The 27,629-nt window shown below is 33.6% G+C and overlaps 1 protein-coding gene across 7 annotated transcripts in view; it reads right to left on the minus strand.

Moving 5' to 3' along the window:
- Window positions 1-835: 835 nt before the first annotated feature.
- The window catches only part of pacs2 (phosphofurin acidic cluster sorting protein 2), a 42,166-nt gene continuing 15,372 nt past the window's right edge, over window positions 836-27,629 (minus strand). The window contains exons 2-25 of one of the 7 annotated variants that reach the window (XM_058795381.1): window positions 27,481-27,568; window positions 26,801-26,890; window positions 26,228-26,353; window positions 25,986-26,145; window positions 21,326-21,399; window positions 21,165-21,245; window positions 20,986-21,045; window positions 17,988-18,139; window positions 17,786-17,876; window positions 16,984-17,055; window positions 16,127-16,254; window positions 15,815-15,947; window positions 15,607-15,711; window positions 14,224-14,330; window positions 13,961-14,115; window positions 13,755-13,865; window positions 11,725-11,836; window positions 11,218-11,250; window positions 7,544-7,586; window positions 7,412-7,454; window positions 5,081-5,207; window positions 4,770-4,996; window positions 4,521-4,661; window positions 836-3,524 (exon numbers count right to left, since the gene is read on the minus strand). In XM_058795381.1, the coding sequence (XP_058651364.1) occupies window positions 3,406-3,524; window positions 4,521-4,661; window positions 4,770-4,996; window positions 5,081-5,207; window positions 7,412-7,454; window positions 7,544-7,586; window positions 11,218-11,250; window positions 11,725-11,836; window positions 13,755-13,865; window positions 13,961-14,115; window positions 14,224-14,330; window positions 15,607-15,711; window positions 15,815-15,947; window positions 16,127-16,254; window positions 16,984-17,055; window positions 17,786-17,876; window positions 17,988-18,139; window positions 20,986-21,045; window positions 21,165-21,245; window positions 21,326-21,399; window positions 25,986-26,145; window positions 26,228-26,353; window positions 26,801-26,890; window positions 27,481-27,568 (2,578 nt within the window). In that variant the 3' untranslated portion in view covers window positions 836-3,405. The remainder of the gene's footprint in view (window positions 3,525-4,520; window positions 4,662-4,769; window positions 4,997-5,080; window positions 5,208-7,411; window positions 7,455-7,543; window positions 7,587-11,217; window positions 11,251-11,724; window positions 11,837-13,754; window positions 13,866-13,960; window positions 14,116-14,223; window positions 14,331-15,606; window positions 15,712-15,814; window positions 15,948-16,126; window positions 16,255-16,983; window positions 17,056-17,785; window positions 17,877-17,987; window positions 18,140-20,985; window positions 21,046-21,164; window positions 21,246-21,325; window positions 21,400-25,985; window positions 26,146-26,227; window positions 26,354-26,800; window positions 26,891-27,480; window positions 27,569-27,629) is intronic. The other 6 variants (XM_058795383.1, XM_058795382.1, XM_058795385.1 and 3 more) reach the window with 6 other exon arrangements.

Raw genomic sequence — 27,629 nt, forward strand, 5'->3', positions numbered from 1 at the left:
GTACACTTGAATTTTTATTTTTTCTATGAAATTGCAGAGGTTTATTTTTCATTTTTTATCAAGTGTACAGTTGTACAGTCTCATGTTTTGCATCTTGCAAAAAATATTTCTGTGTTCTGTATCCCTCTGTGTTGTGTTCGTTTAACTTTTCTGTTTGGAAGATTAATTAACTTTGAAAATGCTTTACAAGGTATGAATAGTCCTCACTTTAGATGAGCTCACAAAAATAAATGGCTGGCAACTACTAAATGTTTTATAACTACCTGACTGAGTTAATAGTGAATAAGTGTTCCCTATTCTAAAGTGTTACCGATCTTATGAACCTCTGACAACTCCTAAATAACTGGTTTGTAAATAACGTAATAATTTAGAAATTATACATTTAAAATAAATAAAGTATGAAAATACAATTATTAAACATTATACTGTACATATGCTCAAGAACAAAACATTTATAGCTGTATTTATAAACTGCTTACTAATGCCTATTAATGTTGGAACAATGCTTTATAAACGATGAATTGACTATTTACTAATGCTTACCTAATAATGCACAGCGTGCAGTTATTATAAAGTGTTACCAAATTATAAATAACATGAAATTATTCAGATTCAAAATATTCATATTTAATTGTTACATTCAGATTCAAATTTGACAAAAACATTCAAAAACCTTTGGTATTCTACATCTTGTTGTGATTCAGAGAAAATATTAGCAGAGTTAAAGACTCTAATCAAGTTTTGAATCAATGATTGGTGACTAAGTGCAAATATCGAATATCCATTTAATATTCACTCAACAAGCATAAAAATGACAAGCGGGGACCAAAACAAATCTTAGTGTGTGTAGTTTTATTAAATTCCAGTAAGGAATTACAGTGGTAGTATTTTTTCAACAGTTTTTCTTACAAATACACATTTTTCTGAGTAATCCCCCATAACTGGAGCAGAACTTTTAAATTAAAAAGCTAAAAGTTTTTTAAATGATATTTTTTAATAAAAGACAAAATAAAACTAAACTAACACTAGTGGAAGGTATACATTTAAACAGCAAACAGACAGTTCTTTAGCACAGCTTTAACTATAAACTGACATCATCAGCACAGCTCCTTACATACTGTGTATGATCAATTATGAACCTTTTACAGTCTGGACAAGCATGAAATATTTCCATTAAATTGCACCAAAACCTCTGCTCACCAGAAAAAGAACAACACTGACATCGTTGCACATGTTTGCCACTTGCTTGCATTAATCGTGACTAGTGCGAGTCTGTGAGTTGAATTATGGGATGGATTTGTTTGTTTTGACATATTTTGGCTTTCTATGGAGCAAGTGAGGCACAATATAATTTGATTTAAAACTACTCTATATGAGTAATGAGGATTAAACAATCTCACCGTCTCGCAAAGCAGAGACTAAGAGATAGTTCAGAGCCTTGCTAAAGGCCTTATGAAAAAGGCATGTCTAATACCTTTATAACACTGAGTCATTAGCATCTACACCTACAGGCAGGTATACTGTATGCACACAGGCTTTCCTATGCTACATTTAGTGAGGATAAAATATAGTGACATTTGTATGTAGTTTGTTTGTTTAGTGTTCACGAAACATCTACAGGTCATATTTCACCCCAAAATCAGAAGAAACATTTTTTTCATGTTTTTCTGAATTGTGACAAATAAGAGTCTCATTACTAAAATGTATGGATGTTTTGCTTCTAAGTTTGCTGCTCAATATTCTCAAACGGCATTCTCATTAGATTTTTCCCAGCACTTTCCAATAAGGTTCAATTTGTTAATGTTAGTTAATGCATTTGGTCTCATGAACTAGCAATGAACAATATTTTTTTTTGTTTATTAATCTAGGTTAATGTTAATATACTGTATGATCATATTGTTATTCACTGGTAATTCATAATACATCAACTAATTTATAAATAGTAAATTATAAAATTTAGTATAATTATAATAGTATAGTATTAGTATACATTTAGTAAATTATACAACTTGGAAAAAAAAAAAACATATACATATATATATACATATATATATATATATATATATGAAAATTAACCAAGACTAATAAACATTTAAATATATTGTTCGTTTTATTTCATGATACCTAATGCATAACCTACAGTAGTGGGAATAATAAAATAACAATTTTTTTATTACGTTTTTTTTTTTTTTTTTTTTTTTTAAACAAACAAAAGGTAGTACAACAAATATTACCATCCATGCTGTGTAAATATTTTTAATTATTAAAATGTCATCACAATGCAAAAACAAAAATATATATAAAAAAACGTTTTTGTTATTTAAAAATGAAATAATATGTCCTAAAAATATGCTGCATTTCCCTTATAACAAAATATTAAGTTCTTTTCTTTTGATTTTGGGGTTAAGTATGACCTGGACATCGCTGCTCTAAAAATTCTCCATGTTTTAGGCACATTATTCTAAATCAGCATCTGGGGGAAACTGGACATCTCACAAGAAAACATCCTCAAACAAGCCAACAAACAAAACAACGTACATTTCATTCTAGGAAACATTTACATTGAAAAAAAAGATTTGAAAGAGTGCAGCACACAGGTTTTACACTGGTCTGTCTAATGTAGACACAGACACTCAGTCCAGTTTCTGTCTCCAAAGTTCCCACAAAGCTTTGCTGCAGTTTTTAGCTGGAGTGAACAGCGCTGTGCACCACAGGAAGCATTATATAACAAAAACCCAATCTAGTAATGTTTTAAAAGTGCTTTAGAGTTCAGTACCTTCAGTGAATACATTCTCACACACACACACACACACACACTAACCTACAAAGTAAACCACATATGACGAGGTGGTGACTGCAACACAAACACACAATTAACCTTCGAGAGAGTCTCTGACGTCGCTGAGGTTACAGAGCGAGAGAGATGGAGAAAACGCTTTAGCTGTCTTCAGAATAAAGCCAAGCCATCTGGAAAATCCATCCGAAGCAAAATCCAATCCAGATTGTGTCCTTTTAATATAACAAAAGCACAGTTCCTTTCTCCCCTTTTTGCTGGTTTGTTCTCCCACAAGTTTGCTGGCTGCTGAAGTGTGTGGATACAGCTTTGCAGAATGACACAAAACCACCCGAAAACTCACTAGTTACGGAGTTAGATCAGTTTTAAAGATTCAGTTCATTAGTCATTTCACTATAAACACTGGAGGGTTTTAACATACGTAGTCCAAAAAAATATGCCCTGTTGCCAAGACCGCATCAAGTCTTTCATAAAAGAACAATCAAATGTCAACGAAATCAAAAAACACAGACACAAACCGTGAGAAAGCAGATATTTTAAATAAAAACATCAGGCAGCACTGAGTGTAAAGGCAGCCGTAGCGTAGAGGAGTGAAGATGTGAGGCTGTAGTTCAGTAAGGCCCTTTGGAGGGTCCGAAGATGGCAAGCGGGAAGTGTTTGACGTGAGATGACCACTGAGCCGCAAGCTGGAAAAACTTCACATCGTTCCATTCTACACCATCTATCAACACTGTAGGGAGGAAGCAAAAAACATGCATGTCTTTAACCATGTTTCCATGAATTCCACAAATATAAATTATACATAATCTATATCTAAATTATAAAGAGAAGCACTGTTCAAAGGTTTTGAGGTTGGTAGGATTTTTAAGATATTTTTGATCAAATAAATGCAGCTTTGGTGAGCCTAAGAGACTTTCAGTAAAATCAATAAATGTAGTAGACAAGTAATATTGCAAAATATTATTACAATATAAAAATAACGGTTTTATTACAAATTAAAATACAATGAATTTCTCTAACGGCAAAGCTGTATTTTCTGCATTATTGCTCCTGTCTTCAGTGTCACATGATCCTTTAGAAATCAATCTAATATGCTGATTAAAAGCTCAAAAAAAAAAAAAAAAAAAAAAAACTTATCCATGTTGAAAAATATTGTGCTGCTTACTATTTTTGTGGAAATTGTGATACTTTTTTCAAGATTCTTTGAAATTGAAATCTTTTGACACAAAAGTCTTTACCGTCAGTCATGATCAATAAATAAAAACATTAATGCTGAATAAAAGTATTAATTTCTTCCAAAAAAACAAAAACAAAATGTTTAATGGTATACAATTTATTATTACTAAATAATAAAACAATTATTTAAAAAAAAACACATTTAAGTGTTATAATTATTATAAAATTTATATTACATTTAACTGGTGGTCCAATTTTTAATTTGAAATCCCTGAAGTTCATGTTTATATCGTTAGTCAAGGCTGGTGGTTTGCATTATAAATATATTTTTTAACTGTCGGCTGAAATTGAAAGACTGAAACTACATCGCAGCAGGTTCAGAAATCAGTTTACACTGAAATGCGCCACTTTTGCAGCTTACAACAGTTTTTACGGCTACAGTTAAAGCTACAGTTTAAAGCTGTTTTCATAGCACAGCAAACTGATGATGATGATAACAAGACCTCTCAAAGCAAAGTTTACCGACTATATTGTAAGTTGTAATGATTACTTTGATGAATTCTGATTGGCCGATCACCTTTCAGCATGGTCTGCTGGTGTTTGGCTGTGCAGATGAGTCGACTTATGCCCTCTATCACCTGACTCTTAGACTCCGCCTCCTTATCCTTGGTCTTTTTAGGCAGAAACATCACTGAACACAGAGACACAGAGTGTTTGATGCTTATTCAACAAGACAGTACATTTTATAAACTGACCGTCACTGAAGAGTTTCTGTAAGCATTGTGTTTCTGTGTCTTACCCTTCTTATTCTTCTCTTTGGTGACAACAGTCATGGACATGGTCGGCTGATGTGTCATCTCTGCTCCGCCCAGTGGGAGGCGGCTAACCTGCAGCGAGCGGAAGGTGCACTTGAGCGTGTTTTTGGTAGAGGAGTCTCTCTTCTCTACTTCTTTCTTCCTCTCTGATGGAGCAATCCAGTAATCAACCTGAAGACCCATCAGCTCCCCCTGACCTCCTCCAGGAGAACTGCAGCCACAAAGACAAGGTGAGAAAGCAGAAGACTAAAGAGCTCTCAGACACCTAGCGCTGTGTGTGTTTGTGTGTTTGTACCTGGACATGTGCACAGAAGGAGAAGACGGAGGCGTTGGAGATACTTCTTTCAGTAATGGTGAGATCTGTGCAGGAGGAGTAGACGAGAGAAGAGAAGATCCCACAGGAGCTGCGTCATCTGAATCACCTACAAACACAGTCACATGCACAAAACATTAAAAAACCACATTAAATATAACATATATATATATAAAAAATAAATGAATATTGTAGGTTCACAATTGGTTATATTTCATATAAAGGCTATTAGAATTTTTTCATGCATTTTTAGAATTCGTCGTAGTATTTTAACCCTATAAAGTAGGGGTTACCAGATTATAGGGTTAAAATACTAAAACGAATTCTAAAAATACATGAAAAAATTATCCTGCAGATTTTTGCTCCAACCCTAATTAAACACACCTGAACCAGCTAATCAAGGTCTTACTAGGTATACTTGAAACTTCCAGGTAGGTTTGTTAACCCTCTACAGTACGGAATATGATATCAATGAGGAAAAAATTATTTGTGATGTTTTTCCTACTTAAAATTGGACACTATAACAATATCAATAAACATTTTCATATTTTTTTAGTTATTTATTTTTTTAAAAGTTTGTTTCCTCAAGGCAACATTGTACCACAACGGAAATATTTTTACATTTCATGCCGAAAAAATTTATATATTTATTGAAAACAACAATTTCTTTAACCAAACACTTAAACAAACAGAATTATCTAGTTTTTAATGTATTGGCCATCTCATATTTGATAAAAAAGTAACATTTCATATCCAGCTGTTGCTCTCAGGCAACATTGTACCATCGTACCAAATACCAAACCATTATAATCAGTGTTGTTTCAAAGTAAAAAATTTAAAATCATCATAAGCTTATACTAATATGCGCTTTATCCTTACAAGCACGCATATACACACACAAGCACATGCATGCAAAATGTCCTTCTTCACTAATGACACCTCGTTGCTTGTGAAAGCTGAGGAGACAATTAAACTCTACAGAAAAATCATAATATGTGAAGATATAGTATGAGAATTACTATTCTTGCAAATGCATTACAAAATCATGCAAAAATTCTAATACATTTAGATAATTCTAACCCTTTTCCTTACTAATATCATATACTTGTATTCTAACCTAGTATGGCCTTATGCGATTCCATTACGGTACAATGTTGCCTTGAGGCAACGTGCAGTTTTTTGTAATTTCCTATGATACATTTGATGAAATATTATGTAAAGTTTTTGAAAATACTTCTTTACTTTCCAATGAAGGTGACTAAGATTTTTTGTAGGCAATTATATGTGTGGAAATTATTGAAAAATGCACTTTTCATTGGACAAAATACGGAGTCATGTGACATGTGCACATGTGGGTCATGTGACCACTTTTTTTGTATGTTCATTTATTTGTACTTGACTTCTACATGAGCGTCTCATTTTATTTAAAAAAACTAAAATATGTTGTGTTGCCTGGAGGCAACACGGTACCATAGAGGTTTTTAAGGCAAGTTGGAGCTAAACGCTGCAGGACACCGGCCCTCCAGGATCAAGTTTGGTGACCCCTGCTATACACACATTTCTGATGCCTCGAAATCATCAACAACATCCAAATTTTGCTGAAAAACCTATTGTTTACAATCTACTTCATTCCTTTTGTCATCTGATAAATAGTTTATATTTAATAGTTTTCAGTAAATTACAGGCCTTTTAGTATAATTGAATTGAATATAATATATAAAAATCATGATAAAGTGTATCAAAGATGATACATTAGGCTTTTGAGGAACATTTATTTGTCTCTCAATCACCATTGTATTGCGCTTCATTAGGTTTTGCTTCCTACAATAAAAAAAAAAAACTACAGATTTTTGATCATAAAACTAAGCATTTAAAGATCATCTTACTGTGAGACATATTATTGTGAGATATAGAGTGACAACAGATATGTATATTTATTTAATGTACAGTAAGTAAGCTGCTTTACTGTTATAAAGATCTCACTGATTTGCGTTATAAGCTATCAGAAGTTCTTATCTTAATTTTTGGCCATATACATATCAGCAACTACAGGAAATTGCATATTTTTGCTCAGTTTGGGCCTCTGAATAAAATCTGTGTTTTCCTCCTCAAGCCATAAAAGCCTCATGTATCAAATATTATACTCAAAAAAACACATATGTAAACTTTTTTTGTTAGATTTTGTCTAAAGGTTCAATAAACTATTCCATTTCAAATGAGTTTTTTCTGACTATTATTTTGTCATATTTTATATGGGTTAACATGTTCATATTAGTTGACCGCCATATTTAATATATTGACAGTATAACTAACCAGAAGTGGCAGAAGTTTGTTCAACAATCCCCACTTTCACCACCTGCAGGCAAGTTGAATACAAAAACACTGAGCCAAATACAAGAATAAAACATTTCAAAGTATAAAACATCATTGTAAATGGACACATACCCCAATAAAAGGAATGAATTTCTGACAGGAGTCTTCATCAGGACTGTGAGACAGGGAAAAAAACACATGGTTTACTGACTGGTAAATTAAAGCCATTAAACTGCACACTATATCTACCAACCCCCCTCTGTCTGGTTCATTCATTCTTTGCCCCTCCAACTGAGCGTCCTTCAACTTCAAATTCTTCCCAACTTTCAGTGATTTTGTGTCATCCAATAAAGCGTGTCTGAGACATGCTACAAAGAAATGCTGTAAAGTGAGTCATGCCAGCATAATTCTAATCGACTTTTACCGTTATGCCACTGCCCCACCCGCCCCTAAAAAACTAAAAGAAAGAAGCATTCTCAGCCAATCATGGCTCAGATTCAAGCTACTTGAACCAGAGATGGTCTAATGCAGAGATTATAGATCTAGCAACAATAATAATGTTAAAATGGTTACGCTTACTTGTACATTATATTCAAAAATAAAATGAATCGTGAAACGACCACTCTGTTCAGTATGAAATGAAAATACTAAATACTAATTTTGCAATGCAACCAAGAGATTTACATTCAGACTGAAATCTCATGTTCTGTTAAACCATCTCTGATCACTAGAAGAGCAAAACCCAAAACCAGAAGCAAATTATAAGAGAACAGAAAGAATAAATAATCTGTGCCAACGAACCACCCCAAAAACAACACAGCACAAGCCCAAACAGAGGGAGTTCACAGAGTGCATTTGAGCCGAAATAGAAGTCGCTCTCAGTAAAAAGGCGTAACAGATGGTCTATTGCTCTGCAAACCGGAGAATATAGAGACACTGATGAAACCAATAACTGAGAATTCAGCCAATATCAGCAGCAACACTTCAAGCACCTGCTCGGAGAATCAAGACTGTGAGTGTGTGAGTGTTATGTTTAGAAAATGAAGAAATTATTTTACCTCCATCATAAAATCTGTTCACCTCAGATATTTTTTCTGCCTTTTCATGAAAGTGGAATCATTTGAAGTCATTCGCATCCTTGATTTTGCTATTCAAACTGAAAATATCCTCTGGGACCCAGAAATGTACATACCAACATTACAAAAGGCATATACACAATTTTTTTAAAATTAAGTCTCTTATGCTCATTAGTGCTGTATTTATTTGATCAGAAATACAGAAAAAAAAACAGTAATATTGTGAATAGGGGTGTGCAATATTGAAAAAAAATTATATCTGAATATTATTTGGGATTTTTTCGATAGCGATAATTAGACGATATTTTGCTGAGTGTGTTATTGTGCTGATATCTGACTACCGTGGACAGCTGCAGTTTTTGATATTCTTCATATTCTGTGTGGTCAGTTCACATCAATGATAGAAATGAATCTTTTCATATAAGTTTAAATTGATCTTTACCTTTTATGGGCAATTTTACCTTTAATAAAGCCTTTTTAAAAAAAAATTTTTAAGTGTGCATCTTTTGAGTCAAACTGTTACATTTAATCCGTCAACTAGAATAATAAGACATTTAGGCTGTTACCAAACAAATGAAACCAGTATCATCAAAATTAATCTATGCAGAAGTTGCATGTGAAGTGGCATTAGATGTATTTACACACTGTTTAATGCAGCTCAGAGGGACATGGAGTGCTTTAATCTGCAGTTACAAATGCATAATGTTTTGATATTTTAAACAAAACATTGAATACTGATATTTGAAATTATTTTAAAATGAACAGATACTTTAAATGTGAAATTAAAATCGCCAGTAGGTGTCAGCAAGTCACTGTTAACAAGTGAGTCATTGCGACTGAACCGAATCATTTAAACGGTTGATTCATTCAGGAACTAAACATCTCAAATTGCTCAGAGACGCAAAAAACAGTGCTGTAGCTGTTTGGAATTATTGTTTGTTGGCGAAATGGAGCAAAAACAGGCAATATGGTGTCTAAATCGTAAGTCTCTTAATATTAACTTCTTGTTTATTGAACTGTTGTATAAAATCAATATCACAATCATGCTTATTTTTTAACAAAAAACCGCACTCTTCGTGTAAATTTTAACTATATGTGTGTGTGTGTATCTACTGATACACACAAACACACACATTTTGCCCCATATCTTGAATTTTGTGATCATTCTTAATGCATTTTAATAGACTGAATCATGCAGTGAAAGAACTTTTCTTTGAATATTTGATGAATAAAAAGTTAAAAAGAGCAGCATTTACTCAAAATAGAAATCTTTTCTGACATTGTAAGTCTTTACTGTCACTTTCTATCCATTTTACACGTCCTTGCTGAATAAAAGTATTAATTTCTTAAAATAGTAGTGTATATTGTAACACAACATTTGTATTTCGAATAAACACTGCTCTTTTTTACTTTTTATTCATCAAAGAATCCTGAAAAAAGTATCACAGGTCCCAAAAATATTAAGCAGCACAACTGTTTCCAACACTGATAATAAATCAGCATACTAGAATGATTTCTGTGTGACACTGAAGACTGGAGTAATGATGCTGAAAATCAGCTTTGCTTCACAGGAATAAAGTATATTTTAAATAGAAAACAGTGCCATTCAAAAGTTTGGGATCAGTAAGATTTTTAATGTTTTTTAAACAAGTTTCTTATTCTCATCAAGGCTACATTTATTTGATCAAAAATACAAAAAAAAAAAAAAGTGTCATTTTAAATTGTAATATTTCACAAAACGACTTTTTTTTCATTTGATTTTTGATCAAATAAATGTAGCCTTGATGAGAATAAGAAACTTGTTTAAAAAAAAACATTAAAAATCTTACTGATCCCAAACTTCTGAACTGTTGTATATATTCCTAAATAATAAAAGTTCCCAAAAAACAGTGTCAACATAAGAAATTAAATGAAAATGTATTTCAATTGTATTATTTTCCCCTATATAAATATAACAAATTATATTAAAATCAACCTGTAATACATTTCATAATATAATTGAGAAATTATCCCCAAAATTTGGTTTATGTATGTATTTTTCAATGTTTTAGTCTAGTAATCAAGTAATACGAACTTGCCTTGCCTTGCCTAATAAAGAAGGATGTGTCACAGAACAAAAATGGCCTGAAACTTAAAAACTGATTTGGTTATAATTCATTTTTTCCCCCCTTTTCTTTGTAACTGAATCCTGATGTCCTCTATATAGGTTCTATTTAAGTATTATTATGTACTTTTTTTCTGGGTCCTTGGAGGATTTGAATGTTACAAGAAGCTTAAACTGTAAAGGCTCTGGTACACTGTGTGCTTTGCTGAAGGACGTCGGAGGTGTGCGGAGGATAATGGAGGTAATATTCATATCCCAGAGCAGCAAGAGATCCAATAAAACCTTCAGATTCTTTCCACACAGCACCCTTTATTACACAATTTAATGGCTAATTCCAAAATCATCAGAAGGTGGAGGAGAAATAAAAAGGGAGAAGCTGCAATGCTCGATATGGCAGCTACAGGACAGGAAGCCCCAGCACACAAGCCCACTGAACTGTTTTCACCCTAAATAGACCACAAATTGCAAAGTGTGGATAGAATCTCTACAGAGTTTCAACAGAATCTCTCTGCTCTCCCTCAGCTGTAATTCCCCTCGATACTACAGGAGAAGAGCGAGCCAGAGAAAGGAAGATGATATGTATCTGATTGGCTACAGTATCAGGACAGGCAGGAAGACCACAATACCTTACAGCAAAATCAAAATGAAAGCTCTTTTTCCTTCAGAGAGGGCAAGGAAAAGAAAAAATAAAGAGAAATAAAGTATGTTATTTACAGACAGAGATGGTAAAACAGTGACATTCACATGCTTTCTGTCCAAACATGACTTTAAGGAGGAGGATGCTCATGAAAAAGATGCAAATATCTGGAAAAACAAACAAAATGGATCGAGTGCGTTTTTGAATGAAAACCAGATATCTGCATCTTCAAAGCATCTGAAAATGAACCCAGCCTTTAATAACACATATTCAAAGCACTTTTATATCAAGAGATAATTGATATTCTTTTAATTGTATTTAGCCAAATACAATTGTGGAGTCATAATCTTTGAATATGTTTTATTATTGAGTGGTACCATGTTAAAATGATATTTCATATTCAGTGTGTTCTGCACACAACATTTATGTTGCCTCCTCTGAAAGGTTTGATTCTTTTATAAAAATATGGATCTGGGCTGCTCGGTGCATGCGTCACCTTTTCTGCTTATAGGTAAGCATGGCCTCTGCTATGGGCAGCTGATGAGCTCCGTTTGCTCCCAACATGTACTGTGTTACCCTGGAAACCACATCTGGACTGTCCTGAACTGCTGGAGAAGGTTGACAGAGAATAAAGAGAAAATGTTGAGATTTTTCTTAATACATTCATAAAAATATGTGTGTGCATTTATACACACACACACACACACACACACATACATACATATATATACACACACTTTTAATATATTTTAAAATGTGTTAAAACATTATTAATAATCAAAATACGGTGTATATTATACTATATAGAAAAAGTGTAGAACGTATATACACACACATACAGTCATGGCCAAAAATATTGGCACCCTTGGTAAATATGATCAAAGAAGGCTGTGAAAATGAATCTGAATTGTTAATCCTTTTGATCTTTTATTTAAAAAAAAAAAATATCACAAAAATCTAACCTTTCACTGGATAATAAGAATTTAAAATGGTGGGAAATATCATTATGAAATAAATGTTTTTCTCTAATACACATTGGCCACAATTAACGGCACCCTTTTATTCAATACTTTTTGAAACCTCCATTTACCAGTTTAACAGCTCTAAATTTTCTCCCATAATGCCTGATGAGGTTAGAGAAATATAGGCCCACAACATCAAAAATACAGCAGTATATTTAATTGTACACATGGGGTACTTTTTATCCCTGTGTTCACCAAACCCATCTTGAGTGTTTGCTGCTAAAAGTTCATTTTTTTGTTTCATCTGACCATAGAAGCCAGTCCCATTTGAAGTTCCAGTCGTATCTGATAACTGAATATGCTGGAGTTTGTTTTTGGATGAGCGAGGAGAAGTTTTCTTGAAACCCTCCCGAACAACATGTGGTGATGTAGGTGCTGTTTGACAATTTTTTTTTTTTAAGGTTTTCTGACCCCGAGACTCAACTATTTTCTGCAATTCTCCAGCTGTGGTCCTTGGAGAGTCTTTAGCCACTCAAACTCTCCTTCTCACCGTGCATTAGGACGATATAGACACACGTCCTCTTCCAGGCGGTTTCGTAACATTTTATGTTGATTGGAAATTATTAATTATTGTCCTGATGATGGAAATGGGGATTTTCACTGCTCTACCTCTTTTCTTAAAGCCACTTCACTAATTTGTGAAGCTCAATTATCTTTTGCTGCACATCAGAAATATATTCTTTGGTTTTTGTCATTGTGATGCATGATTAAGGGAATTTGGCCTTTGTTTTCCCTCCTATTTATATTTCTGTGAAACAGGAAGCCATGGCTGGATAATTTCATGTTCATAATCACCCTGGAGTGCTCACAATTGTGAATATGAATGGAATATACTTCAGAGATATTTTACTCATAAGAATTTCTAGGGGTACCAATAATTGTGTCCAACGTGTATTAGAGAAAAACATTACATAATGATATTTCCCCCCATTTTAAATTATTACTATCCAATGAAAGGTTAGATATTTGTGAATATAAATGATCAAAAGGATTAACAATGCAGATTAATTTTCACAGCCTTCTTGAATCAAATTTACCAAGGGTGCCGATATTTTTGGCCATGACTGTGTATATATATATATATATATAAACATTTTTTTAAATAAATCTACATTTATATTAATATATATATTTTAAAATTATTTAATAATTACATAATTGAAAAAAATATTATATCAGTATATAAAAATACACAATTGAAATATATTTTAAAATCATTATTAATTATTTAATAACAATACAAAATAATATAAAATATATTACACTTATGTAATAGAAATATAGTATATATTCTATTTATATTATTTAAACGATAAAAAATAGAATATAAAATATATTTCACAATATAAAAATATATAATTAAAATATTTAATTTAATTTATTATTTAAACATTTCGAATCATATATCCTTATAATATATTTGGTATTAAAGTGTACCGTTTTTATTTATTTAATTTGCAGATGGATGGAATGAAGAGTGAAAGAGTATATCAGAGAAGGTTACCTGATGTTGGTGCTTCTGGTTTGTGGAAAAGATCTCTCCACGCTGAGTCTTGGAACAGGCTGTTATATCTGTAGTCTATACTGGCCAGATATTTAGCCACTGGATGAACCCCTACAAACACATACATGTTTTTTTTTTTTTAGCTCTTCTGGTAGCGTTTTATTGGCCAGTGACTGCTCATTTTTTTCCGTGACTCCTGCACTTACCAAGAGGGATGATAAGGAATCGCAGGTATCCGAGCCAGTCGGGGGTTTTATGTGTCAGGTGATCCACAAACAAACGCAAAACGACAGACAGGTAATGCTGAGCTCCTGCTACTCCGATCCGCACAGGAGACGGTGTGACTGAGTTACTGTTACAACTAGAGAGAAAGAGAAAAGAAGAAATAAGTGCATAGTGTGTCACTATCCTGGAAAAACTAGAAACCAAATAGCAGAAGCATGAAGAAGAAATGAAGTGTCTGACTCACAATCTCTGTATGCGAGAGATGATGGTGCTGAACGCAGCCTGTATGTCAGCCGTGGTGCATGTACACACAACAGGAAGACCGTGATTCTGTAACACCTCAGATACATACTGAGACAAAAAGACAGGAAGAGGGTTACATACATCAATCTGTTTTTGTACTGATGTCAGGCTTATTATTCCAAATGCTTATGAATCATATTTATAATTTAAGTATTTCATTTAGTAGATTAATTTAGTCATGGCCAGTGTTGGGGGTAACGCATTACAAGTAACACGAGTAACGTAATCAGATTACTTTTTCAAGTAAGTAACATTTTGTTTTCAAAATACTTTGTTTTCACATTGTTGCCTGACAGCTCTCCTGTCCTCATGTTGAGAGAAATCGGGAGTAAGCGCAGAGGCATTGTGTGCGCTGTGTAAACATGATGCTTACTGTAGTTCTAAACCAAATGTCAACATGCATTTGCTCATCTCACTTGCAAAAAACCCCCCCAAAAAAACACACAGATTCAGTATTCCTCAAAATGAATAAAAAATGCAATATGTAATTAAATAATAATGCAATAATTAAATGTTAAATAACATAATAAAAAATCCTATTTTTATTAACTAATGTCTTTGTTGCTGACCGTCGATGATCCAATGCAACCATACTAATGAACAAGATTTACTTTAGATAAACATAATATTTGTTAGTTTGGTTTTTTATTGCTGAAGAGCGTTGAACTTTCTCCTGCATCCTTTTCTTCATGATATCCAGAATGCACTACTGAAAGGTTTAAGCAAACTCTCTACTGTACAGACAGAACTTTTATATTAAAACAAGCAAGCAAGCGTGACCCAAAAGTAACGTAATGCAATTAGTTACATTTTTATGGAGTAACGCAATACTGTAATGTATTACTTTTAAAAGTAACTTTCCCCAACACTGGTCATGGTTATTAAAATATACACTACCATTCAAAATTTTGGGGTCGGTACAATTTATTTGAAAAGAAATGAGTACTTTTATTTTGTAAGGATGCATTAAATTGATCAAAAGTGACAGTAAAGAGTTTTACATTGTTAATTCCATTTCAAATAAAGGAGGACCTTCCATTAAATCAAAAAAAGTTTCCACAATCATGATTTGCCGTTGTATAAATTACATTTGAAAATATATTAAAAAAAAGAACATTTAAAACTGCAAATATATTTTTACTGTATTTTTTATACTGATTTTTGCAAAAATAACTCTATTATGCTTTATCTATATAAATAAAAATCTATACAAAATGATACCAACATGTAAGCTTTATATCATCAGCCAAAATCTACAGCTGATAATTTGCAATATGTGCCATCACAGAAACTGCCCTGTTGTGTTGACAGCTGTCAATCATACCTGGCCCTGCCAGTCTGAGGTGTTAATGAGGATGATGCTGTCGGGGAGATGGCTGTCTGACACCAGGATGTGGTTCAGCTGGTCATAAACCGTTTTGCGTGGAATCTAACCGGACAGAGACCATAATTAGTTCAAATAAAAGTAAAAATTGCTGCTTCTTTTTCATAACTGGAGTCTATTTGTTGAGTGCAGTGAGATCTTATCTGACCTGTAGGTGGCAGCGTGTGTCAAACGAGCGCTCGTTGTCCAGACTATTGGCTCTCTCGTTGGGCGGTCGACTGGTCTGTCTCTCTTTAAGTGATGTGCTTCGTCCCCGTCGCCCTGCCAACTTTGGCTCCACCCTTCAGATAGAGAAAGTTTTTCATATTGCAGAACCTTTTTATTTTTTAACAAAAACACTAAACAGGATAGACAAAATAACCCACAAGAGAGAGCTTTGTTTAAAAAGAAAAAATGTACAGCACCTTGACAGTATACTCTCTTCATCTAACCGAAGTGATAAAGGGTTATGCATCCTCACCGGTTGGATGGAATGATAAGTGACTCAGTTTTGGTCATCCGGCCAGTAGGAGGCAACCTCTCCATGAAAGTGTCCATGTTGTCCATCATCTCCAGTTCTGTGGTCGGGGTCACAACCTCAGGATGACCCTAAAACCCAAAGACACACATATTAAAACTGCAAAAACACGTAACACAATATACATTTTATATATATATATATATATATATAAATAAATAAATTGTTTAATTGTTATTATTATTATATAATTAACGTATTAATAATTATTTAAATGCATTAATATTACAATACATAGTAATAAACAGTAATATTAACAACAATGTTAACTCAACTTTTTTTTCTAATAATAATAATAATAATTATTACTAAAACATTTTAATATATAGGAAAAATACATGGGTACTTTTGTAAACATTTTTGAGGGATGATGCAAACAAATTCACTTAGAAAAACAGTTTAAACTGATACACAGAGATTTGTCTTAACACTCATATCCACATGTTGTGAGACAAGGAAGGGACACAAAAGAAACAAGAAACTTAATGTAAGATAAAAGGCACATTATAAAAGCCAAATAAGTTATATCGGCAGAAAAGATATATATAAAATTTTATATTTTTTGACACTTCAGTTCAGTATTTGAGTTTGACACTTCAAAATTACATTGAAATTCCGTTCAGAATTTCTGTTTTGATTACTATTGTTTTGCCCTCTTGCCACCACACCACGTCGATTCAGTGTGAGTGATTCATTATCTGTGATTCAGCTTTAGAGCATCTGCCAGAGCTCATCTCAAAACAGACATGTGAGTCTTGATCTGATATTCAGTGAATATCTTACAATATTGAAGGACGTACCATTGAAACATTATCAGATTCATTATCCATCTGAAACTTTCCACCTACAGCCCTTATTTTATCAGGATCCATCTGAACAGAGAAAGAGAGAGAGCGGTAGAGAGTTAGCTCAGGAGTGATTAAACTGAAGTGTTTATGTTTCTAACCTAGCTTATACTTCCTCCTCATGGGGACAACTTATTAAAAATAATGACTATATATATATATATATATATATATATATATATATATATATATATATATATATATATATATATAACCATTCCAACATTGGGGCCAATAAGATTTTTTAATGTTTCTGAAGAAGTCTTTAATGATCAGTATGTGAAATATTAATACAATTTAAAATGATTGTTTTCTATTTCAATATTCTAGATATATAATTTTGATGGCAAACCAACATTTTCAGCAACCATTACTCCAGTAAGAAACATTTCTTATTACCATCAATGTTGAAAACTGTTGTGCTGCTTAATATTTTTGTGGAAATATTTTTGTAGGATTCTGAGCACTTATTTGAAGAAATCTTTTATAACAAATCTTTTATATATTAAATATATAATATATATATAAATAATATATTATATATATTAAATATCAATTTAATGTGTTCTCACTGAATAAAAATGTCAATTTCTTTAAAAAACAAAACAAAATATCTTACTGACCCCAAACTTTTGAATGGCACATATATATTTGGAAAGGGTTAGTATTAGGTTAGTATTAGCTTTATTTCAAGTCAGTTTAAGTGTATGTTATGTGTGCATTTAAATGTCTTCTAAACACATGAATGAGTTCTTACTGGACTGGGCGGCTCTCGGTGACTCCTAACGCTGTGAATGCTGCCAATTTCTGTCTGAGAGCTGGATAGAGAAATTCCTTCGAAATATGGCCTAAACCACACACAGACACAAAAAGGTAAACACACAACGGCAAATAAAATAACACGCATCTCAACATTAACAGATATAGCACTAAATAAACACTATCTCTTCTCAACATACTTGAGTTTGGGCTTTGGGGTGCTGAGAACACTTTCATCATCATCCAGATCCGGTCCACTGTCGCTCGGATTCTCAAAGTCTAAACTCTCCAGATCCAGGTCTTCTTCTACTTCTGGAGGCGGCTCGGCTGGGTCCTGCTCCGAGTCTAACACCTACAAACATTTAAACATTATTTATTCCTCATTTGAACTGCATGAATGTAAAGGGCAGAAGAGTGAGGGATGGTGAGACAGAGGGTCAAGCATAATCTGATGAAACAGAGAATGCTCAGACTCAGCGGCGGGGCAATCGATCCAAAGAGCCATGTGATGTTCCTGGACATTATTAATGAGAGAGGAAATCAATCAAGGAATGTTTGCAGCCATCAATGTTCAGGGTAAATCTGGCTTCTTAACAGAGTTTAACAAGCTGCTGCTGAATGAGCTAAATGCACTAAAGTCATTTAAAAAAAAAAGCTCAGTCTCAGATGAAGTTCATCATTGATTTTGACTAGGCTGACAACAGCATACTACTTTAAAAAAATTTTTTATGTAAAGCACTTTGAGTTACCATTGTGTATTACATATGATATAGTACAAATAACTTAAATTAACTCATTATTTATTTATTATTTGACTGGACTACCAAATAACATTTTTACACCAGTGTTATTGCAGTATTTATTTAGGAATTTATTCTTGAAATCATATTTAGCTTTTATTTTTTAGTTTTGATTTTGACTGTACATTTTGTACTAATTCTGTTGTTTTTGTCATTTTTATTAGTTAAAAAATATTATATAAAAAGTATTTCTATTAGCTTTTTAAATTTTATTTTCCAAATTTTGTATTTATTTCAGTTTTAGTTTTAGTCATATCAGAATTTAAACTCATTTCATTTCAGGTGGCTGTCAAAGCAACATTTCAAAGTTTTTCACCCAATATTTATATTTTATTTAATTTCAGCTTTATTTTGATTAACAGAATCCATATTGGATAGTTCACAATAACAATACTGTTTTACACAAAGTGGACAAAAATCCATTTCCACACTATGCAGAGACTCCACTTGCTAAATGAAACATGCAACATTAAGAGGTCACGTGACAACAATGCAGCACACTACTGCTTGAGATGTTACATTGATTAATGGCTATACCACTTCTCGTACTACTGTTTTTGAAATAGCAGTCAGTATACAGTATACACTGGTCAATATTTAGTAAGTTGTAAGCTAGTACTCATTTACAAACATAACCCTACTGACAATTTTAGCTGCTAAATAACTTCCTTTAATATAAAATATTTGTGAAAATCTTCGGTCAGATTTCAGACGGTTCCATAATAAGAATCAGTGTCCTGTCAGAACAGGAAGTAACCCGAGGCACAATGCTGATGAGATCATGTTTCTGTCCTGCTGGACATCACTGCTGCTTCTGCACATCACCACACACTTCCTGTCCTTCAGAAGACGACTGACCTCTGAACCCAAAGTGGCATGTGTTTATTTTGCTGTGGGCAGCATTTTCTTTTTTCATGCTTACTGGTTATATGTCAAACTTGTTGAATATATAGAATAGTGCAGGAACCAAATACTACACTGTAAAAAGTGATAAGTTGACTTAACTTAAAAAAAAATTGAGGAAACCCGTTGTCTTAAAATTTTTAAGTAAATGATAATTAAAAAAATAAGTTAATTTAATTGTCAAGTTCAATTAACTTTTTATTATTATTATGTACTTAATTTTAAGGCAACAGGTTTCCTCAATTTTTTTAAGTTAAGTCAACATTCCCTTTTTACAGTGTAGCTTACTACTTACTCAATACTATGTGGATATACTGTATACTGCCAATTTTGAAACTTTTTTTATACCATGTTTGTCACATGACCTCCTCACATTGCATGGTATAAGCAAGTATTTTTTTAAATCCAATTATGTGTAAAATGTGTCAACAATAACAGTTCAATTTTTTTTTTTTTTTTAAACGTAAAAACATTTAAGTTTTAATCCAGTACTTTGCACTGTGGGCATTTTTGTGGGTAAAAATTGTAACTACAGCAGCGCATTTAGTTTTAGGCATACAGTATATACATTTGCATAATGCTTACAGTATACATACTATACACCGCAGAAGCAGTAAGAATATTATAGCCAAAGTCCTTGTGTCAGTCCTGCTCTCATTGTGCAGAACTCCACTCGGCAAGATTAACAGCAAACAAGGATTGGGTTTCCGTAGCAGTGCTGATTATGCACAGCTAAATTAATCTGTGGAGCCAGGCAAGGGTCAGGCCTTGTGTCCGCTGACTGATCACAGACTGAACAGAATCATACAACAGGAGAAGAAATCAACTAATATATTACAACCTACAACTTATTTATTAACCTGGTTTCTCTTTAGGTTTTTTCTCCATTTCTGTCACCTGATGGAGTCCGAGTTCCTTGCCACTCTTGTGGCATGCTTAGTTGTGGTTTAAAGGACACTTATAATTCAGTAATATTGTTGATTTGACTGCACTGACACTATCAGATGACAACAATCCTTGAAATGAATTGAGCTGGATGATGAAATTATTGTCTTCTGTATAGATTAATTAAATATGTTTTATCAATCATGAACTTTACACAGTTAATAAACTGAACTGTATGGAGCTAAATAATGACACTGTTGTCTTTTTAGAGCTGCTTTACAGCAGAATTTGAATTTGCCTCATTTTCCTTTTTATTACTATGAAGCTGCTTTGAATAATCTGTATTTTATAAAGCGCTACATTATAAAAGTGGCTTGGCTTGACTTGATAATATTTAGACTACCTATCATGTCAGAGGTGAGAGGTCCTAGTAAATCTAAAGTACATTTAGTTAAACACAAACTAAGTTGCACACAAACACGGATTTGGTCCACTGAGATGGAAAACAAATTGTACAAAACTTACTGGTTCACCACACAAGTCAACCTGCACAACCTGACTAACATGTATTTATACATTTAAAAAACAAATATACTCTATATTTACCCACCTCATCAGAAACTCTGAACCGTTTGAGCAATGCCACCACACGCTGCTTAAAGTTCTGCTGCTAATGGAGAAAGAGAAGCACACAGACATACACACTCATATTAACGGTCTGTTTACTACACGATCACATCTGACAGCGATGACTGTGAGTAAATTCTCATTGTTCTCTGGCATTCTTACCCTGGTGATCGATGCCGTCCGGACTATTGACCTCCTCTGCTTTTTTGGTTTCCTCATCTCGTACTCGTCATCCTCAAGATCCTGAGGAGCATGCACATTCACAAGTCATCAGAAAAAGAGGGAAGTGAGGTAGCTCTGTTTGTGTGTGTGTTTGTATTTACCTGTCCTTGAGCTGCGTCATCACTGGCCTCCTGCTCCGATGAGAAGCTTTCATACTCTTCTTCTGAGTAATTATCTACCAAGTCAAATAAACAATATTAGAAAAAGGAAAGGCCCAGTCCTGAATACCGATTGTTCCAGCTAGTAATGAACCGGTAATAAACCAATAATGACTTTTTAAATAATGCTTGATAACTCATAAATGGACATTAATAGATATTTTTTTGCTTTAAATAAAAATAAATAAATAAACAAATAAATAAAAGGACATTAAATCAGTTAAAGCATTAAAGCACTATAATGAAGGTCTCCCAAACTGAGGTTTGGTCACGAGGGTTTCAGCTAAAAAAATCATTAATAAAAAAAAAAAAAAAAAGTCATTAAAAAAAAAAAAAAAGTAAATAAAAACTTAAAATCTCAGGGTGTACTTCAAGTAAACATTCAGGTCAAAGGGGTTCGGCTGACAAAAAAAGTTTAGGAATCTCTGTTATAATGTATAGCATGAAAAATGGATATATTTTTCTTTTGAAATCTGTTATGACAAAAAATATTCTGAATATTTTAAATTATGAATAAGGAAAAAAATACATGCTAATAACAATAGAGGAGGGTCATTCCGTGTCAAATCAACCAAATTTCAGAAACAGCAGCCTTCCCCGTGATTGTGTAGCCTAGTGAACCAAACTGAGAGACCATTTTGAAGGCTCAGGAAACCTTTGCAGGTGTTTTGAGTTGATTAGCTGATTGGCATGTCACCATATTCTAATTTTTTGAGATAGTGAATTGGTGGGTTTTTGTTAAATGTGAGCCAAAATCATCACAATTAAAAGAACCAAAGACTTAAACTACTTCAGCCTGTGTGCATTGAATTTATTTAATACACGAGTTTCACAATTTGAGTTGAATTACTGAAATAAATGAACTTTTCCACGACATTCTAATTTATTGAGATGCACCTGTATATTTAGGGGTGTCAACGTTAACGCGTTAACGTGGGCTATTTTGAAAATACAGTCGCGGTAAAAATTACAGAGCCATGGGTTGCGGTTTTTTAGGGCTACTTTTATAATGTACCATGGCCGCCCAAAGTGTATAGACAAATAAAAATAGATCCTTTTACAAATGTGTATTATACTTGGAATGTATACCTGACAACTTAAGAACGGAGAGGCGGTTGTAACATCACAAACAACGTGAGTTTCAGCCAGAGCATACATGTTAAGGCTTTTACACTATAGATTATATAAGATAATAAACACACGATTCCGTTAGGATATTTGTATGTGATTTTATTGAGTTGAATGTGTACATTTGAAATGCTAATTTGTGCAGCGATATAAAAGGCTATAAATAGCATATTTTAACAACAGTAAACAACCAAATTCCACATGTGATCGCAAAAGGAAGTTATTACAAACACTCGATGCTGGTTTGAAGTGAGTTCTGAATAAAAGTGTACTATTAATCTCATAAATTGATTTATGAAGCATGATGCTAATATTAGCTCTAATGCACCTGGAGAACAGGTCCAATTCTTCTTCATAATGCATTTTGTCATAATACTTCACATACGGTCGCAAGAAAATGTTGTTTTGTATTTATTTAGAAATACTTTTGATAATAGTTGGGTAAATGTATACTGGGATGTGGCTTGGTAAACGTTTAATTGCCAGTATAAAGGCTGAATAAAAACAAAAGAATAATGATAAAAGAATAATAAGGCAATCATACCTGGCGGAAGTGTGAAAGGTTCTGTTTCCTTAAACTAGTTTGTCATGCACTTCTTTATTTCAACACATTTACAGGTAAATCCTAGTATTTTAAATTTGTGATTAATCATGATTAATCACAGTCCATGACTGTGATTAACGCGATTACATTTTTTAATAGATTGACAGCACTAATATATATATATACACACACACAGAACATGCCAGAATTATGCTAGTAACATGCTAATCATGCTAGCAGCCTGCTATCAACATGCTAACGTCATGCTAATTATGCTAGTTACATGCTAGAAACATGATTAGCAACATGTTAACTACATGCTAATCATGTTAGCAACATGCTAGCAACAATGTAATCATGCTAGAAACATGATTAGCAACATGCTAACTGCATGCTAATCATGCTAGCAACATGCTAATTTTCTAATTTATCTAAATTTTCAAACTACAGGCATTTACAGCTGCTTTAAACTTTCAGGCTAGGCTTTCTCAAGCCAATCTAAAGTTGGTCTTGACAAACATTTTTTATCTAGTTGTATTTAAAGCAGAATATCTGAAGAATTCATCAGATTATGAATGACCAGGAATAATTGTTAACTCTAGGTAAAGTATGAACAGTGTGAAATGTAAAATATGATTACTCAGGATCCTGTTTACCTGGGGTTTAGAATTACCCAGTGTTAATTATTACAAGTGTGAGAGATCTTAAATGTTTGAGATACTATCAGTGATTCTGCCAAATATGCCCTTTAGCAGTAGATACTACTTAATCTGATGAACCTTCACATAATATAACAATAAAAAAGAAAAATAAATTCTAATAATTAATCCAGATGAGGAGAAATCTTGGTTTATTGATGTGAATGCAATGTGTGGTAAAAGCAGCCACTTTTCCCTAGGAGGCATGGGATGGGTTTCAAACATGCTACAATACTGCATATCTGAACTCTTGGTAGCTTCAGAAGCTGTTAAAATGAACAAAATCCCTTCTTCAAAATATCCCTGAAACTGATTCAAATATAGAATCTTATGAATGGATGACTGAAAGAATGCTAATGTACCTTAGCTTGTCCATTTCAGTGTATTTTAAGCACTCTGACAGGTATGTATTATACATATTGTTTTGATAGAGGGAAACAAGATACAATTCTAATTTCAACATTATTCATTCCTCAGACATTGTTCTTTAAATTAAATAAGTATAGACTATATACAAAGTGACCAACATTTGGTTTTTGACCACTGAAAATGGGTAATATTCAACTGGAGCCTCACTGAGACCCCCCTATCTTTGGGACTGAATGATGTAAGGCCTTGAAAATGAAGATTCCAAAAGAAAAGTTTATTAAGAACTAGAATCTAAAATCATATTGCGATATCTTTAAGACTTCTTGAGTTATAGGCACGCAAACTTGGGAAAAATAATATTTATGGCACTTGGACAGTTATGTTCAATGCAATTGTTTTAACAGAAGGAAACGAGATACATTTCTAGTTTCAACATTATTTGTTTTTCAGACATTCCTCTTTAAAAAAAAAAAAAAAGTAGTATCATATTTTTGCAAACTGACCCACATTTAGTTTTTGACCACTAAAAATGTGTACAATTTAACGATTTACTCCTGGAGCCATATTGAAATTCCAATATCTCTGGAACTGAAAAATATAGGGCCTTAAAAATGAAGGTGTCAAAAGAAAAGTTTGTTAAGACCCAATATCTAAAAGGGCATTAAGATATCTTTAATACTTCTTGAGTTACAGGCCTGCAAACTTTGGAGAAAAAAAACTTGAAAAGTGCTGTTTCCCCATTTTTTAATGGTCACCATTGGCACATAATGCAACAAAGACTGCTAAAGTCAACAGATTTTACTGACAGACCTACCAATATCTGTGTAAAAATAACATTATGATGCTGCCATCTTTCTGAAGTCATTTTTAACCCCCTGTAATTTAGCTCTGAATCTCAGGTGAAAATGGCCATTTTGACCCCCCTCTACCAAATAGTGGATTGCTCAGTAAATATTCATCCACGACATTTAATATTTTAGCTTTCATCACTATACATGCTTATCTTTCTTCAGAAAAAATATTAGCAAAATCAAAAATTTGAGGTGAGGACCTCTGGTTGAGTTGACACGGAAGTTGGTTAGATAGTCCATTATATATAACTAATGGATTTAAATGAGTTTGGTACTATAATAGAGAATTTGTATGTCTGGTCTGAAACAGAATATACTGTACATTTCGAATAATCATTAATAAACTTTTTGTAAGAAATTAACTTAATTTTATGAATAATGTGCACAGCAACTCATGCTTAAATGTGATAAGGTGCTATAACTTCACATCACATATAAAGAACAATTTGTTATTGCCAGGGACATGTCATATGGCGCTTTTCCACTGCACGGTACAGCTCACTTTTGGGGGGTTTTCCACTGGGTACAGTACCTGGTACTTTTTTCAGTACAACCTCGGTCTGAGGGTCCAAGCGAGACGTACCGTTATCAAAATGTGACATGTAAACCCTGCTGATCACCGATTAGTCACTACCTGCGCGCTACATCATTGAACTTGCGACACGAGACACCAGACCCGCTAGATTTAAATCAGCACAGCCAGCAAATGATCAAACGCAATTTAGTTTTTTTGTTTTTTGAACGAACGCACCTTTTTTAACAACCAATAAATGGCTGTTACGTGGTCTGTTGAGGAAGTACAGACATTCTTGTTGTTGATAGCCGAGGAGCAGATCCAGTGAGAGCTTGATGGGGAGATGTGTATAATCCTGCCCACTCTAGTGGTACTAAACTGCAGTGGAAACACAAACCGAGCCGAGCCGAGCTGTCCCGAGCCGTATCACGCAGTGGAAAATTGCCATTAGACTAATTAAAAATTGATGTGTATGTGCGGATGATTTTTTTTTTTTTACCAGAACATTTGATTTTCTGCCCCAGAATGGCTGCCTCCTCGTGGTCTATGGGCTGACTGGACAGGGAATAGATCCAAATCTCAGCAACTTTACCCAGTAACTCCTTCTGATTACTGCAAAGAGCCAAGACCTGCCCACCTTCAGCAGGATGCTGCATCACCTACACACATAAACAAATCAGCATGTAAGCATTGTATATGCTTCAAAAGTGACTATTAACCTCACTGAGATATCCAAAATACCTCTGCCATGTCTATAGAACCAGCAGCCAACGTCTTGTAACCCAAAATTGTCCGGTTTTTGTACCTCTTCCTCCGCTGAAGCAGGATTTGCAATTTATTTCCCTCGCGTTTCAGAAAATGAGGGTACTATTCACACACAAACATGTACAAAAAGGAGAGAGACAGGAAAACCATCAAACTCAATTTCATAAACTCTAGAATGATTCAGAGCACATTGTAATTATGTCTTAAAAGCAATATTGGCTCAGTTTCAAAACCTAGTAAGCTGCCTACACAGGGACCATTTACAGGCATCATAGACACACTTTCGAAGCAAAGGCTGTTTCTATGATATCTTCCTTTTGTTTTAATTTTAAAGTAGTGCAGCATGTATACTTGTATGTATAATGCATTGCAAAGAGTGCAGCAGAGTGTTCCAAATCAATCACTTATGAGGTTCTTTGTCAGGCAAGGCAGCTGTCAATGTAAGCAGTTCAGATGCAGTGTAAGCAGTAAGAAGTGTAAATGACTCTGGTTCAGAGCCATTTATATGACTGAGCAATTTGAAAAAGTGTGTTTTGAAGATATCTTTACCTGTAGTGAGAAAGTGAGAGCGAGATCAGTTTCCACCCCACCAGCAGGGGGCAGCACTATCTCGTGAGAGCGCAGGATTCGCTTGGAGCCCTACAGACACAAACAGTCACTTTATCTGTATTTCACCCAATTGTTCCTTGTGTCATCACTTTAAAGAAACAATTATCCACTTAATTTGGGATTTTATTTATTATGGGGTAGAAGCTGGAGCAACTTTACCTCTCACAAGGTGCATGAGAACAACTAAATATAGGGACGCGAGGAAAAATTCCAGCACTACTTGTGATAAGGAGATATTTATTATAACAGTACCTTTTATTGACCATGCATGGTCAATAAAAGGTATTGTTATAATAAATATCTCCTTATCACAAGTAGTGCTGGAATTTTTCCTCATGTTCCTGGATTTTATTTATTGAAATGCTTTTTGGACCTTGGACCTTGAAAATTTTGCCATAAGGAATTCATCATCATTCTGCATTGACGAAAATTGTATTTTTGGTGACTCTTAATAATACTTTACGATATAATACACTTTAATTCATTTCTCATGTATTGTAACCCTCTTAGAATATTTGATTGTCGTCTCTAAACTTGTAAATGTTGTGCTCTTTTTTGCAAAAAATCTAGACACACTGCTGTTGAAAAACATCATACACTTTATGGAGCTGATTACTAACCTGAATCTTGACCGCGATGACGACAGAAATCAGCTCCTTGTCAAGTTCCTTCATCACCACTAGCTTCTTCAAAGTCAGACTACACAACCTACAGACAAAAAATGAAAAAAACCCCGTTATTTATACAAATATGTGATTATACATAGCGT

Source organism: Onychostoma macrolepis, chromosome 13 (assembly GCF_012432095.1).
Source record: "Onychostoma macrolepis isolate SWU-2019 chromosome 13, ASM1243209v1, whole genome shotgun sequence".
Lineage (NCBI taxonomy): Eukaryota > Metazoa > Chordata > Actinopteri > Cypriniformes > Cyprinidae > Onychostoma > Onychostoma macrolepis.